This window comes from Mastigoproctus giganteus, chromosome 8 (genome assembly GCF_048544385.1).
Source record: "Mastigoproctus giganteus isolate SK-2022 chromosome 8, ASM4854438v1, whole genome shotgun sequence".
Lineage (NCBI taxonomy): Eukaryota > Metazoa > Arthropoda > Arachnida > Uropygi > Thelyphonidae > Mastigoproctus > Mastigoproctus giganteus.
The window spans coordinates 38,075,573-38,092,711 of record NC_143582.1 but is presented as its reverse complement, the minus strand read 5'-3'; the positions used below and the strand labels follow the sequence as shown (position 1 = coordinate 38,092,711).

Sequence of the window (17,139 nt, the reverse complement as noted above, 5' to 3'; positions counted from 1 at the left end):
CAACCAGCTCCTCAGCATTGTCAACAGGGGTGTCATAAACTAGCGATTTCATATGACCCCAGAAATAAAAATCAAGACATGATAGGTCGGGTGACCGAGCAGGCCAACGCATGGGACCACCACGTCCGATCCACTGTTGACCAAATGTGACATCCAGGTAGTTACGAACATCTCCGCTATAATGGGCAGGGGCTCCATCGTGTTGGAACCACATTGTCTGTTGCGTCGATGCAGAAATCTGTTCATCTCTCAAAAGTTGTGGCAATACTTGCTGCAGAAAGATCAAGTAGATAGGTCCGGTTAGACGACATGGTAACAGGTAAGGTCCGATGAGGTGATCTCCCATAATACCGGCCCATACATTGACCGAAAATCGAATCTGTGCTGCACGGCGTCGTATTGCATGCGGGTTCTCGACCGCCCAGATATGGTCGTTATGCGTGTTGAAAATTCCTTCCCTTGTGAAGGATGCCTCATCGGAAAACAACACTTCAGCAGGAAAAAGGGGACTTGTAGCACATTTTCCAAGGTACCACTGTGCGAAAGCAATACTAGGTGCATAATCCTCCGGTTGCTATGTCTGGACACGCTGCCTGGAGTATTCCAAAATGTTCGGATGTCCATGCGTCGGAGATGTGAGGCGTGCATTGTAGCCCGTGGAAGAAACTTCGAACACTTACTTTAATCCATGTACCTTTTGCTTCTTTTCATGTATTATTAAAACAATTTCTCACTTACGGTCTCTTTTCTTTATGGTGCTTCTGTGTACAACACCGCTTCAGGAAAGCATTTCCGACCCCACATTGCTATATGATTTCGAGTTGTCAGGATGTACCCTACCCCTCTTAGAAGTTCTGAAACGTTTAACTGAAACACCCTGTATATGGTTTTGTCATGTACTATGGCTAACTACAGCCCTAATTAAAGAAGCTTTTGGAATTCATTTGGTCTGATTGGGATTTGAATCCAAACCTCTCTGAAGTAAGCAAATGGTAAAATCTTATACTACTATGGTGGACTTTGTTCCTGTTAACTTATTTATACACAAGTACACTCTTCGCATTTCTCATTTGACAGCTGTTGTGATTCTCTGGTGTTTGTTTCTAAATTATATTAGAGGTTCTCAATTGGATTCAGATCTGGGAACTATAGGGCCACGAAGATGTTTTGTATATTCTGAGTACTTTCCAAGCCATCCATGTACAATAAAGCTCTAAAGAATGAGAGGCCTGCTGCCATGCTACAAAACTACAACTGTATGATATGTATGATGATGGTAACTAGGAAAATGCATTTGTTGGATCATATTACCTTTTCTGCTGCTCAAATGATTAGTTACATTAGCATTAGTAGAGGCATATGATGCAATAAAGCAAGCTTATGCAGCATCAGCCATAAAAATAAAATAAAATAATAATAATAAACCTCCCATTTCACCCCTCCATTTGTTCCAAATGCCTGTCCAGCTCAGCCTTAAATTTATTAAGGCTATCAACTTCCACAACAAAAGATGGAAGTCTGTTCCACCAATCAACCACCCACTGGCTAAAGGCACATCCATTCTACAACTGTCTTTCCTCAATTTGAATCTATGCCCCCTCAGGTTCTTAATCTGGCCAAGAGGAAGAATCCCATCAGCATTCAGCTTGCTCAACCCATTCAAGGCCTTATACACCTCAATCAGATCACCTCGTGGGTGCCTACTCTCCAGGTGCTGCAATTTGCAGAACTTAAGCCTTTCTTGGTAAGAGCACCCCTTTGCTCCCCTCACCAATCTTGTTGCCCTTCTTTGTACTCATTCCAGCAACTCCTCATCCTTCCTAAAATGAGGCCTTCAGACCTGTACCTGTACTCTAAGTGTGGCCTGACCATTGCCTTGTACAACAGGATAATCACCTCCCTGCCCCTGCTAGCAAAATGCCTATACTGTATAACAATAACAAGACTCCATGACCTGCCCTGGCAGCCCATCTGCACTGCTCAGCAAACTTCATATTTTACTGCACAGTTACCCCCAGGTCTTTTTCACTTTCCACTTCCCTGAGTGTAGTACCACACAGTTGGTATGTTTCTCTTGGGTTATTGCTACCCATGTGCAGTACTTTGCATTTGTCAATGTTAAACTCCAGTTTCCACTTCTCAGCCCATTTTGCCCAACTTATCTAGATCAGTTGGAGTAGCATACTGCCAACCTTTGTATCATCTGCAAACTTGGACATTAATCCTGATATACTTTCATCAATATCATTGGTAAATACTCAAATCAACAATGGACCTGGCGCCAAACCCTGGGGTACTCCACTAATAACATTTGTCCACGAAGAGCACTGTCCATTGATTATCATCTGTTGTCTCCCACTCAACCATCCCTTTATCCATTGTAGCACCTTACTCTTAATGCCATACCTCTCCAATTTGTACAGCAGTCTTCCATGTGCAACAGGATCAAAAGCTTTCCTGAAATCCAAGTATATGATATTAAAATTATTTTTGACATTCAGTTCCTTTGTGACCACATATTATCCAATCAAATTGGTCAGACAAGACCTCCCTTTAACAAACCCATTGAAGGTGGGGCAAAGATAAACTATGAAAACTATCAGCAAACTGCTTTCCCAATTAAGTGCAACTGATGTGAATCATTATGCCAATCAATTTACTTAAACATATAATGTTATGGTTGTATGCTTGCATGTTAATCAGTTTATGATCTGTTACTCCTGCATATCACTTAGTCAGTAGATCATGTAATCATATTTCCTGTTACAATATGCAATGTTAATTTTTTTTCAGCTGACCAACAAATGGTGTAAATTACCAAAATGAACTGTTTGGTTTGCCATTGGCTTTTCTTCCTTTCTTTTTTCTTCCTTTCTTCAATTGGCCTTTTGAACCTTTCTGCTCCAACACTGAACAATGTCAAACGTTATCCAACGGCATAGACCAGGGGTCGGCAAACTATGGCTCACGGGCCAAACCCGCCCCGCCCCCTCTTTTTAATCCGACCCGCGGGTTAATATTTTTTACATGAAAAAAATTTTAAATAAATCAAATTACGTGCTCTGATAGTTGAGTTGAGAATAATGACTGCACGTGGCGCTACTGGCGTCGCATATTCGCATTCTGTCGTCTACCTTAGAACAAGTGTTGCCAGCATTTCTCTCAGTTTTGCTTTAGCGGTGCATGTGGTATTGTCTGTCACGGCACTCTGCGATCTTTTTTTCCCCTTTTATTTATTACCTACCGTTTCCATGTCACCCTCAAGACCAAATATGAAGAGAAAAGTGGACTTTGAATGTTGTGCTTTTAAAGCTGAATGGAGTGTGAATTATTTTGTCATAGAAATAAATGACAAAGTATCATGTTTATTATGTAATGACACAATAGCTGTGCAAAAAAGAGTACAATATACATCGTCATTAGCAAACTAAGCACGCAGCACAATATTCAAAACTCACAGAAAATCAATGGAAGCTAAAATTGAAAGTTTAAAACGTAATGCATCATCACAACGCAATTTATTCGTTAAAATAAAAAATTATAATGAAGTAGTAACTAAAGTAAGCTTACGAATAGCTCATTTATTAGCCAAGAAAGGGAAACCATTTACCGATGGTGAATTAATTAAATTATGTTTGCTTGTGGCAGCTGAAGAAATGTGTCCAGAGAAAATGGATTTGTTTCGATCTGTCAGTCTTTCGGCGAGAACAACTGTTAGAAGAGTTGAGGACATCGGGAGCCACATCAAGAGTCAATTAAAAGACAAGGCAAAAAATTTAAAGTGGTTTTCGTTGGTTCTTGATGAGTCTACAGACATTACTAATACTGCCCAATTGTTGCTGTTTATTCAAGGAGTCAATACTGAGTTTGAGGTTACTGAAGAATTAGCTTCTATGAATAGTCTGCATGGAAGAACAAGTGAAGATATCTTCAAGGAATTTGAGAAAATGCTAACACAGTACAATTTGCAATGGAATCAGTTAAAATGTGTCACAACTGATGGTGGTAAAAATGTGTCACAACTGATGGTGGTAAAAATGTGTGTAACGGGGAAAGGATTAGTTGAACAAATTTTTAAGGCTTGTGAAGAAGCTAAATGTTCAAAACCTCTGGTAATTCATTGTATTATTCACCAGTAGGCTCTTTGTGGGAACACCTCAATCTGTTATGTGTTATTGAACCAGTTGTGTCAGCGGTTAACTTTATTCGCTCTCGTGGACTTAACCATCGTCAGTTTCATGATTTTTTATTAGAGATTGAAGCTGAATATCCTGATTTGCCCTACCATACAGTAGTTCGATGGCTCAGCAATGGAAAAGTTTTATTGAGATTTTTTGAACTCAGATGCAATAGAAATTTTTCTAAATGAGAACTGCCCACGACCACTTATCTAACAATAAATGGCTATGGAAATTAGCATTTGCTACAGACATTGTGGAATATCTTAACGAATTGAACTTAAAATTACAGGGAAAAACGGTGCTCATATGTGAAACGTATTTTATCGTAAAGTCATATCGTCAAAAATTTGCATTGTTTGAAACACAAATCACATTAACCAAGTTTGACCATTTTCCATGCTGTAAAAAATTTCAAATATTAGCAAAATCCCCATTTCCAAAAAAATTTGCGGCTGATATATTTTCTGAACTTAAACTACAGTTACAACAGCGTTTTTCGGATCTTGAGGCAAGTGCAAAAGACATTTCCATATTTCAAAATCCATTTGCCTGTACAATTGAGGAGCTTCCATCAGACCTTCAATTGGAAGTGATTGATCTGCAAAATGATGATATGCTAAAGGTTAAAGAAATGGATCTAACCCAATTCTATAAATATCTTTTGGAAGATAAGTACAGTCAATTAAAATCATATGCACGGGGATTTATATCTGTATGAAAATACGAAAAGACATATGAAAATGTCTTTTCATATTTTGTGAAAAGACATTTTCGAAAATGAAATATTTAAAATTGCAATACAGATCATTATTAATGGATGACCATTTGCAAACAACTTTAATGATAGGAAGTACTAACTTCGAACTCTAGTATGATAAAATATTATCTCAGAAAAAACAATTACATTCATCGCATTAGTACAAAATTTAACCAGTTCTAAATATGTTTATTAATAAATGGAAATATTTGATTCATTTTTTTGTAAGTGTCAGCATGTGTATAAATATTATGTAAAATATCACTTCCTAATAAAAAGATTTTGAACCTGTTTTTTTTTTTTTTTTTTTGTTGCTCTATGATTAGAATTACCCATGTAAATAGCTTCAAGCTTGCTACCTGGCCCGCTGAGCCTAAAAATTTTACGAACTGGCCCTTTCCAAAAAAAGTTTGCAGACCCCTGGCATAGACGATATCTAACTTTTAACTCTGCATTTAGCAGCAATTTTTATGTCGTACAACAATTTTTTTTTTTTTTTTTTTTTTTTTAAATTTAGACAGTGCTTTTAGTTTTGTTCCTCTATTTGAGATATTATGTCATCGTAAAAAAAAGTTCTCAAGCAGCAGTCCTTGATTTCTAATTTCACTTAGATCTGTTGAAATAAACTTCCACTAGGAAGAACTCAAACATAAATGGTGAAAAGACTTCAAATAATTTTTCTGTTTCTAATGAAATCACTATTTTTTGTTGACTCTATAAAGTTGGATAATTGGGCAGATTGACCCAGCTCTGATACATAATCAACCATATCAGAAACATTCTCATTGCATTCAGCAACCAAGCTGTGTTCCACATAAGAACTTTATATTGGTAGGCATTTTAAGCATTTTAAAAAATGTGTAAAGTGTCTATTGCCTTCACTATGTTTGTATCTCTACACATAATAACTCTACTCCCAGCAGTCAGATTTCATGGAATTATATATTTGAGCCTTTTTAGATGATTTGTCAAGCTATCCAAAATTTAAAATTGGATTAATTAATAAAGTTTTTTTTTTTTTTTTTTTTTTTTTTTTTTTTTTTTGGGGTAGCAGCAAAGACCAGTGGCTTCCTTGCATTATATGGTTAATACTAATTCTGAAAATTATTTTTATTTAATTTTATTTATTTTTTCTTAATCTTTGTTATCTATGTAAGTATGTTTTGAACATTATTCAAAAGAAATGTTGGATTGATGACAGATCAGTGCATGTTTTGTTTATTCCTAAGGAGGTTTTAATTTTCAGATTCCATGCCCCCCAGTTCTTCCTACAGGGCTACTGCTATAAATTTGGAAAAGTAGATCCAGTATTTTTCAGAACTTATTTAGAATATTTTAAACTTTTGTATCGAATTTCTTGTTAGTAGGTTAACCCATTTCCCTTGTGCTGCTCTCCCCCTTTCAATAAAACTGCTGCATAAATTCTGCCTCATCTTACATAACATTACTTCTTGAGCATGTTATAGTTTTAACTCCTGAGGCACATTATTTGATAATTGAATGTGACTGAAATGTAATGCAGTGCATTTCATGATCTAACTTGTTTTGTTTGATTTGGGGAGTGGGGTTGATAGAGAACTTAAATATGCATTTATTTACAAGCACAGTCCTTCAAAAAAATTTATGGTACCATCACTGATGCTGTAAGTAAGATTTTTGGCGAAAGTAAAGAAAGCCTGCACAAGAAGCACGCAAAAGTTCGATGAAATTTACAGGTAAAAGTACTTTGTCATAATGGCATTTGTATTGTTGCTCGCTCAGTAAACATACAGTGGATGTTATCAGTCAGGAGTAGAAATTAAATCCCATGGGAGATTGAAACCCTCCTGAAGTGGAAGGGGTAACCTGACCTTTTTTCTTTAGAATCACTGGTGGACTAGTGGATAAATTGTTTATTAAGAAAAAAAGGCAAAGGAAGCCCTCATGAGAAGTACGGCAAACTTCGAAAAAGTTTACTGGTGAAACTACGTTATGAACATTTTTTTTACGACGCCAGAACTTCCAATATGACTCTGTTCGCGATTCAGTTAGTGATTCTAAAGAAAAATGGTCAGGTTTTTCCCCCTCCACTTCGGGATGGTTTCAAGCTCCCGTGGGATTCAACTTCTACTCCAGATCGATAACACTCATAGTCTGTTTACCAAGTGAGTAACAATACAAATGCCGTTACAGCAAAGTACTCTTACTGGTAAATTTCATCTAACTTTTGCATGCTTCTTGCGCAGGCCGGATTTTTTTTTTTTTTTTTTTTTTTAATTGTACTGTTGAGCATCATGTAGGTCAAGGTACTTTCTAAAGATGTTTGTGTTGTATAGATGTTGTATTGTTCAAAATTATCTGGGGGGTGTTTTTCTTGGAAAGATTTTTCAGCTAGAGGAATGTTTCCCCATTCACTAGTTAGGGAATAGTTAGACTGGATATATGGAATGGGATATAATGATTTGAGTTTAGAAGCAATGTAATTAATGCTTCAATTACACTGCTTCTAAATTTTCCAAAGAAAAGACATACTAAAACGCTTAGAAATGTCATTTTAATGCATAGTGTCTTGTGTGGTAATTAATGGTAATAACATTTGCTTTTGAATCAAGTTTATCCCATCCACAACCTATTAAAAATGCATTATTCAACATATGAAATGCCCATATAATTTTAAATTAAAACAAATTTTACATAAAACAAAGTTGTCTTTGCAAAATAAATTTAGCTAACTGATTCATTAATATTTTGTTATAAGTAATCGTATGTTCATTAGATTCAACTAAGTGTTTAAATCTTGTAGATATCGTGTAAAGATGGCCTAGATATTAAAAAAGATTAATTACTGGACTTTCTTTACAATATATTTTTTAATGCAGTAATAACTTTAAGTTAATCTTCACAGTTGAAATATTTTTATAACAAACTAAATTTACAAACATTCGCTGATCTCTTTCTCATCCCTATAGACCAACCTTCCTGTGTTCAAAATGAAAGAATCTAGTGTCCGGAGGCGTTACAGTGATTTTGAATGGTTGAGAAATGAATTGGAACGAGACAGCAAGGTAAAATGCATTGAAATTTAATCACCATATTTGCAGATCAAATATTTTATTATTATTTTGAACAGATTTCATTAAAAACTGTTTTGCATGTTCCTACTTATATCAAAATTCATTTTTTGATAAATGTACTTAGTCAATCTGTTTAGAAAATTCTTTGTTCTCATTAGCTCCCTGTGTTATAATTTCTGACCAGATTTGGCCAAACAGCAGCTTGTGAGCAGAGTGACTCTTTAACACTTCAATTGTAACTCTCAGAGAATTATAAACTGGGAAAATTTGTGGCTAAAAATGTGTTATGATTAATCAGTAATAATAAACTTGAGTAGTATCCGATATCTACTGATATTTAATGCAAGTTAGCAATTTTCAAGAAATTCCTGGTTTCTAACTTCTATTTTGTGCAGAAATATATAGACTGCTGTATCTTGCCATAGAAAAATACAAAAAATTCCTATAAACAGTTCTTGTGTTAGGGTAAGAACAGGGGCATATAATTGCATGTACACCAATACTAGGAGCATAATAAATAAATTTGATTGAGGTATTGCCCCCAAGTCATCAAATGCAGACATGATATATCAGACGTGGTGTTACTCAGATATAAGGGATGCAGAATTTCAATATGGGGAGTACAATGTGTACAGAAAGAACAGATAGGATTGGGGGGAGGGATTATGCTCTTAGTTAAGAAGCACACAAAATCTGAGGCCGTGCATTCAGTTATGGGTTGCCAGTGCAGTGTTGAGTCAGTTTGGTGTGACATAAGCACTGGGAAAGCAAAAATAAGAGTAGGAGTGTGTTATATAGGCCTAATGACTCTGAGTACAATGATTAGCTGTACAGAAAAATAGTGAGCAAGTAAATCAGAGCCGACCGGGCTAGCCAGGTGGATAAAGTGCTTGCCTGGCAACCCAAAGGTTGCGGGCTCGAATCCCGTCTTGAGCTTTGATCAGAGTAAGATGCAAAAACTTTGCAAGGTGCATTATGGCCAGAACTAACAGAAAAAAAAAAGGTAAATCAATGTCTTATAATGGGGAATTAACTTTCCTGCTGACTGGTGGACCTTCTGGGTTAGTCGTACACATTAGCAAGACTTTTGTGGATTTATTGGATAACTGTTGTCTACAACAGCATGTTACAGAGGCAACAAGAGAGAGTAATACTCTTGATCTCTTTATCATCAGTGATTATTCATGCATTAAGAATCTGGAGATAAAATACCACTAGGTGGCAGTGAACACAGTGTAGTTAGGTGGGATTTACTTAAAGACATAACAACCATCAAGGGTAAAGGGAAGGGTTTTGCTTTTGTAAAGGTGACTATAGTGGTCTCAGACAGTTTTTAAATTCTATGTGGCAAATAGAATCGCTGCAAATGAAATTCGTTCACTGTCTTTCCAGACGTGATCCCATGTTTCACCACCAAATTTTTTACCCAAATCTGTTCTTACTTCAAGCTTCAATCTTTGAAAATTCTGCAGACAGTTCTTGATCTAAAACTGTTGTATCATATCTTCACTGATTCAACATACCTGCTGGATCTTCTATGCCATATTGATCTACACATTTCAGTGGTGGCTACTAAACAGGAGACTACATTCCACATCAGTAACTCTAGATTAGAGATATCCAGGATCTCCTTCTTTAAAAGAACATTGGCACTTATGAACAAATTTGATTTAGATATGGCTGTGGATACTGAAACAAACTGATGATGTTACCATCAGCAAATTCTAAATTTATAGAAGCTACTGGGCTTTTCATACCAACCAAGAATTAGACCTAAATGGATGTCAGAGGAAATAATGAGACACGTAGTAGAGAAGAAAAATGCATAGGATGCATATAAATTATCAGGTGATACAGAAGCCTATGATAGATATAAACTAGCCTACAATCAAGTCACAGAGGATGTCAGGCAATCTAAGGCAGATTATGAGAAATCTTTGGCAAAAGATGTAAAGAAAAATAGCAAAGACTTCTTTTCTTATGTAAACATTAGAATGAAGGGATGATTCACATAGGTCTACTTGATATTGATGGATCAACTGTTGTTGATCCTTCCCAGGTTGCTGACAAGTTGAATAAGTATTTTGCATCTACATTCACACATGAGGAATTCTTTAGGGGAATGGATGCCAGAAGTTTATCAAACTCTACCAGGGAGCTAAATGATTTTGTAATAACTGAGAGGAAAGTGGAAGAGAAATTTCTGAATTTAAATGTAAGAAAGGCACCTGTGGTGGATGAGATCTATCCATTTATATTAAGAGAGGCAGCAAAAGATGTAAGCAAACCCTTAGCCATAATTATGAGAGCATCCTTTGATTCAGGGGAAGTCCCTGTGGACTGGAGATGTGGGAATGTATTCCCAATTCAGAGGGGGGGGGGGCGAATCAAAGAGTGACATGAGTAATTTCAGACCTGTTAGCTTAACTTCTGTTCCAGGGAAAATAATGGAGTTACTGGTTAAAGAAGTAATGCAGGACCATCTAGACAGCAGTGCAGTTATATTTTCACTGCTTCTATTGAAAAATGCAAAGCAAGGTGTCAGATTTCAGGCCCTGATGTGGGTTATCGTGGAACAGTTGAATACATGGGCTGTGTTAGGGTAACTAAGAATAAGAACATGTGCATGTATACTTGCATGTACACTAATGCTAGCAGCATTGAAAATAAATTTGATGAATTTTAAGTACTGATTAAGTCATCAAATTCAGACATTGTAGGGATAGTGGAGACATGGTGTGTGCCACTTACATAAGAGATGCTGAATTTGAATGTGGAGAGTACAATGCATACAGGAAATACAGATAACACAGGAGGGGTAGAGGGGTTATGCTCTTAGTTAAGAAGTATATTGTATCTAAGGCAGTGCATCCAGTCGATATGGGTGACTAGTGCAATGTTGAGTCAGTTTGGTGTGATATAAGCACTGGGAAACAAAATTGAGAGTAGTAGTGTGTTATAGGCCTAATGACTGATAGTATACCAAACAGCTGTACAGAGAAATAAGAGAGCCAGTAAATCAGAAGGTCTTATAATGGGAGATTTTAACTTTCCAGATGTTGACCAAAATTTGTGGGTTTGTCACTAACACGCACTAGCAAGACTTCTGTAGATTTTTTGGATGAATATTTTCTACAGCAGCATGTTAGAGAGTCAACACGAGAAAGAAATGCTCTTGATCTGGTTATCAGCAGTGATTCTTCATGCATTAAGAATCAGCAGGTAAAAGATCCACTGGGTGACAGCAATCACAGTATACTAATGTGGAATTTAATTAAAAACATAACTGCTGTCAAGGATAAAGGGAACGGGAACACCTAAAGACAGCACTTTGATATAATTGTGTGTATATATCTTCCATCATGAGATTGAACTGAAGGTTGCCATCATACACAGTCTAATTAAAAAGTAGATTGGGTTAGTGAAGTAGAAAAAGTATATTAAATGAATTGAAAACAGAATCAATTCTATACATTATTCATTAAATATTTATAAGATTACCTTTGTTTAAAAATATAATTAATCACCCCTCTACTCCAAAATTAGACTGAGTGATGATGACCTTGAGTTCATTCTTGTGGCGTGGCGGCATGACTATAGTTTCCCTGTTATTGATTTACATAATCAATGTTTTCATCTCCGTGACATCAAACTGATCAGGAAATCCTGGGAGAAGCTCGAATGTATCTAGTAAATGTAATACGGCTGTCTACTCTATCCCATACATGCTCAGTTGGGTTAGCCAAGATGGCCAGTTCATACACTTGTTATACTCATTCAGCTTGCTTATAAACCACATTGTCTTATGAGGCAGGTTATCTTTAAGAATTTTTTTTTTTTCTCTGCTTGCTGTGATGTGTAGGACTGTTGGTCTCAGGATCTTATCACACCTCTGACTTGTCAGTGATCTGCTCCTGATGATGATGCAAAGACCCTTGTGGTTACTTATGCCTCCCCAAGCTAACAGCCTAAGAGGATTGCAGCTTTTATACTAATGCCAGGTTAAGGAGCTGTTGAGTCAGGTTGCAAGTTGAATCTAAACTCATTTATGAAGAGAACAGCTGTAGCCAAATTTGTTTGTTGATGAGTTTGACCAGTGTTCTTGTTTTCATTTTTCATACTCTTCTTGCCTCTTGGAATCAACTCCAGAGTCTACTAATGACATTTTAAGCACTTGCACAGAATTCCTTCTTGCTTGACTAATAACCCCAGGGGCTCACATCTGGTGAGTATGGGCTTGGCACACCCAGAGTCCTGAGCTAGATATCATTATACTTCTCTTTCTTGGTGATTCCCTTTGCTCTCTATCACTCTCTCAGGGTACTCAAATTTTTTTTTGGCTGGTGCAGCATAAGCCTCAGGCCTTCCTTGCACCATATGCCTAATAATAATAATGATTTTCATTCTGTTGATAGCTTTCTGAACCATGGATTTGAACAATACCACATTTGGAGTGAAGGACATTCAGTAATAAACCTCCAACAGATGCTGTAAAATTGAGAGGGAGTTTTACTCCTGACAGTCATGAAGAACTTTTGTTGCACTGTTAATTTGTGTAATGTAGATTTTTGTACTTAGAAATTCTTATCTAAACATTTGCATTATAGTATTAAAGTCAAACAGAACTTTTAGCATTAGTAGAGGCACTTGATGCAATAAAGCAAGCTTATACAGCATCAGCCAAAAAAAACCAAAAAAACCTTCCCATTTCACTGATCCATTCATTCTAAATGTTTGTCTAGTTCTGACTTGAATTTATTTAAGCTATCACCTTCCACAATAACAAATGGAAGTCTGTTCCAGCAATCAACTACCCACTGGCTAAAACCAAACTTCCACACATCTATTATACAACTGTCTTTCCTCGGTTTGAATCTATGCCCCCTCAGGTTTGTAATCTGAGCAAGAGGAAGAATCCCATCAGCATTGAACCTGCTCAATCCATTCAAGGCCTTTTACACCTCAATCAGATCGCTTCGCAGGTACGTAGTTTCCAGAATCTGCAATTTGCAGAACTTAAGCCTTTCTGCATAAGAGCATCCCTTTGTTCCCTTCACCAATCTTGTTGCCCTTCTCTGTACTCATTCTAGCAACTCCAGATCCTTTCTAAAATGAAGCTTTCAGACCTGTACGCAGTAATCAAGGTGTGGCCTGACAATTGCCTTTTATTTCCTTTTCCAAGCTTTAAACAACAAAAAAGTTTTATATGGATTAATTATATTGCATTTCACATGCAGTTATGATTTACTTCATTTAGTTAACATTTCAATCATTATATTAAAACTGATTTAGATAATTAATCTTTACATATAGATTTTAACATTAGTAGAGGCATATGATGGAAGAAAGCAAACTTATGCAGCATGAGCCAAAAAAAAAACAACTCCCATTTCACTTCTCCATTTGTTCCAAGTACCCGTCCAGCTCAGCCTTAAATTTATTTAGGCAATCAACTTCCACAACAAAGGATGGAAGTCTGTTCCAACCAACCAACCACCTGCTGGCTAAAGGCAAACTTCCGCACATCTATACTACATCTGTCTTTTCTCAATTTGAATTTAACACCTCTCAAATGATTATTCTGAGCAAGAGGAATTCCATCAGCGTTGAGCATGCTCAAACCATTCAAGGCTTTATACACCTCTATCAGATCACCTTGCAGGTAGCTAGTCTCCAGACACTGTAATTTGCAAAATTTAAGCCTTTCTTTGTAAGAGCAACCCTTTGTTCCATTCACTAATCTTGTTGCCCTTCTCTGTACTCGTTCTAACAGCTCTACATCCTTCTTAAAATGAGGCCTCCAGACCTGTATACAGTACTCAAGATGTGGCCTGACCATTGCCTTATATAAGAGGATAATCACCTCCTTATCCCTGCTAGAAAAATTCCTGTATATCATAGACAAGACACTATGAGCTACTCTTGCAGACCATCTGCACTGCTCAGAAAACTTCATATCTGCCTGCACAATAACCCCCATGTCGTTTTTGTTCTCTACCACTGCCAGTGTAGTACCACAGAGTTGATATGTCATTCTGGGGTTGCTGCTTCCCATATGTAGTACTTTACATTTGTTAATGTTAAACTTCATTGGCCACCTCTCGGCTGATCTGCTCAATTTTTCTAGATCCTGTTGCAGCAGTGTACTGTCATTAGTGTCCTTACCAACCCTGCCAACCTTCGTATCATCTGCAAACTTGGACATTAAGCTTGATATACCATCATCAATATCATTTATAAATATAGAAAACACCAATGGACCCAATATTGAACCCTGAGGGACTCCACTAATAACATTAGTCCAAAATGAGCAGTGTCCATTGATTACCACTCTGTCTTCTCCCACTCAACCATCCCTTTATCCATAGCAGCAATTTGCCTCCAATGCCACACTGCTCCAATTTGTTCAGCAGTCTTCCATGTGCAACAGTATCAAAAGCCTTTCTAAGATCCAAATATATGATATCAAAGTTATTCCTTGCATCCAGTTCCTTTGTGACCACATCATAGTATCCAATCAAACTGGTCAGGCAAGACTTTCCCTTAACAAAACCATGCTGTGTCTAAGCTATAACTGAAATCTTGTCTAGATGATCCTGCAGTGCTTCTTTAACCAGTGCCTCCATTCCTTTCCTGGAACAGAAGTTAAACTAACAGGTCTATAATTACTTATGTTGCCCTTTGATCCTCCTTTGTGAATTGGGGTCACATTTGCACATCTCCAGTCCATGGGTACCTCCCCTGAGTCCAAAGAAGCTCTCATAATTATGGCTAAGGGTTTGCTTACTTCCTTTGCTGCCTCCTTTAATATAACTGGATAGATCCCGTCCATCCCGGGTGCCTTTTTTATGTTTATCTTCAACAATTTCTCCTCCACTTTCCTCTCAGTTATTAGAAAATCATCCAGCTCACTGCCAGAGGTTAACTCACCTCTGGCATTCCCCTCCTAATGGGTGAATATAGATGAAAATACTCATTTAGTTTATTAGTCACCTGAGCAGGATCATCAACAGTTGAACCATTAATATCTAGTGGACCAATATGATTCATCCCTTTCCTTCTAGAGTTTACATAAGTAAAGAACTCTTCGTTGTTTTTCTTTGCATCCTTTGCCAAGGATTTCTCATAATCTGCCTTTGCCTGCTTAATCTCCTTTGTGACTTGGTTACAGACCAGCTTATATCTATAATAGGCTTCCATGTCGCCCATTAATTTATATGTATCCCATGCATTTTTATTCTCTGCCACATGTCTAATTAGTTCATTTGACATTGATTTAGGCTTAAATCTTGAACAATATTTTGTAGTTGGTATGAAAAGCCTAGTAGCATTCCAAGATTAATTCTTTGAATGCTAGAATTTGTTAAATTGTAAATGGTAACACACAATCTGTTGGTCCCACCGTATAGAATTTAAATACCGTCTCATACCACCATAGTCACCTTTACAAAATCAAAAACTCTTCCCTTTACCCCTGATGGTAGTTACCTCTTTGAGTAAATCCCACTTCAGCATACTGTGATTACTGCCACCAAGTGGTTCCTTTATCTGCAGATTCTTAATGCATGAAGCATTAAGCATCTTAATGCACTACTGATAATGAGATCAAGAGTATTACTCCCTCTAGTTGCCCCCAGAACATGCTGTTGTAGAAAACAATCATCCAATAAATCCACCTTGCTAGTGTGTGAGTGACCAACCCACAAATTCCAGTCAATATCTGGGAAATTAAAATCCCCCATTATGAGACTCTCTGATTTACTGGCCCACACTATTTCCCTGTACAGTTCCTTATTATACTCATCAGAGTCATTAGGCCTATAACACACTCCTACTCTCAATTTTGATCTCCCAATGCTTATGTCACACCAAACTGACTCGACATTGCACTGTCCAGCAATATCGACTGGCTTCACTTCCTTGGAAGTGAAGCTTGGATGTTTATATATATATACTGAGCAGTCAGTTTATTAGGTTCACTAATGTAGTAGTAGTGGCGTGTGATGCAAGAAAGCAAGTGTATGAGCTTATGTAGCATCAGCCAAAAAAAAAAAAAAAAAAAAAAACACCATTCCCTCCAAATGCCTGTTCTGTTCCTCCTTAAATTTATTCAACCTATCAACTTCCACAACGACAGATGGAAGGTTTGTTCCAGCAATTAACCACCTGCTGGCTAAAGGCAAATTTCCGCACATCTATTCTACACCTGTCCTTTCTTAATTTGAACTTATGCTCCCTCAGGTTCATAATCTGAACAAGTGCAAGGATCCCATCAGAATTCAGCGTGCTCAACCCATTCAAGGCCTTATAGACCTCAGTCAGATCACCGCACAGGTGCCTAGTCTCCAGCCACTGCAATTTTCAGAACTTAAGCCTTTTCTTGGTAAGAGGATCCCTTCATTCCCCTCACCAATTTTGTTGCCCTTCTCTGTACACGCTCAAGCAAATCTACATCCTTCCTAAAATGAGGCCTCAAGACCTGTATGCAGTACTCAAGGCATGGCCTGACCATTGCCTTATACAGAGGGACAATCACCTCCTTTTCCCTGCTAGCAAAATTCCTATATATCATTGACAAAACCCCATGACCTGCTCTGGCAGCCTGTCTGCATTGCTCAGAAAACTTCATATCTGACTGCACAATTACTCCCAGGTCTTTTTCATTTTCTACCACCTTAAGTGTAGTACCACACAGTTGGTACTTTCTCTGGGGTTACTTCTACCCATATGCAGTGCTTTGCATTTGTCAAGGTTAAACTTCAGTTGCCACTTCTTAGCCCATCTGCCCAAATTGTCTAGATCCTGTTGCAGTAGCACACTGTCATTACTGTCATTAACAACCCTGCCAACCTTTGTATCGTCTGCAAACTTCGGGCACCTCCGTAGCCAGGTGGGAAGGAGCAGCAGCAGCAACGCGTAGCACACGCTTCTTGATTAGACCGGGGTTCGAGCCCGTCACCACCAAATACGGAGGATGCGGAAAGGTCAAGGAATGACCACCGCATATCCCGGAGCAATATGGCCTTAGTTGCTAATGCTCCTAAAAACCAAATAACAACAACTGCAAACTTCGACATTAAGAATGATATACCTTCATCAATATCATTGATAAATATACAAAACAACAGTGGACCCAATACCGAACCCT

General features: G+C 37.5%; 1 protein-coding gene across 1 annotated transcript in view; it reads left to right on the top strand.

Moving 5' to 3' along the window:
• The window catches only part of LOC150081458 (sorting nexin-12-like), a 67,057-nt gene that overhangs the window by 25,701 nt on the left and 24,217 nt on the right, over positions 1 to 17,139 (top strand). The window contains exon 2 of the mRNA XM_090379312.1: positions 7,887 to 7,982. Coding sequence (XP_090235438.1) covers positions 7,887 to 7,982 — 96 coding nt within the window. The remainder of the gene's footprint in view (positions 1 to 7,886; positions 7,983 to 17,139) is intronic.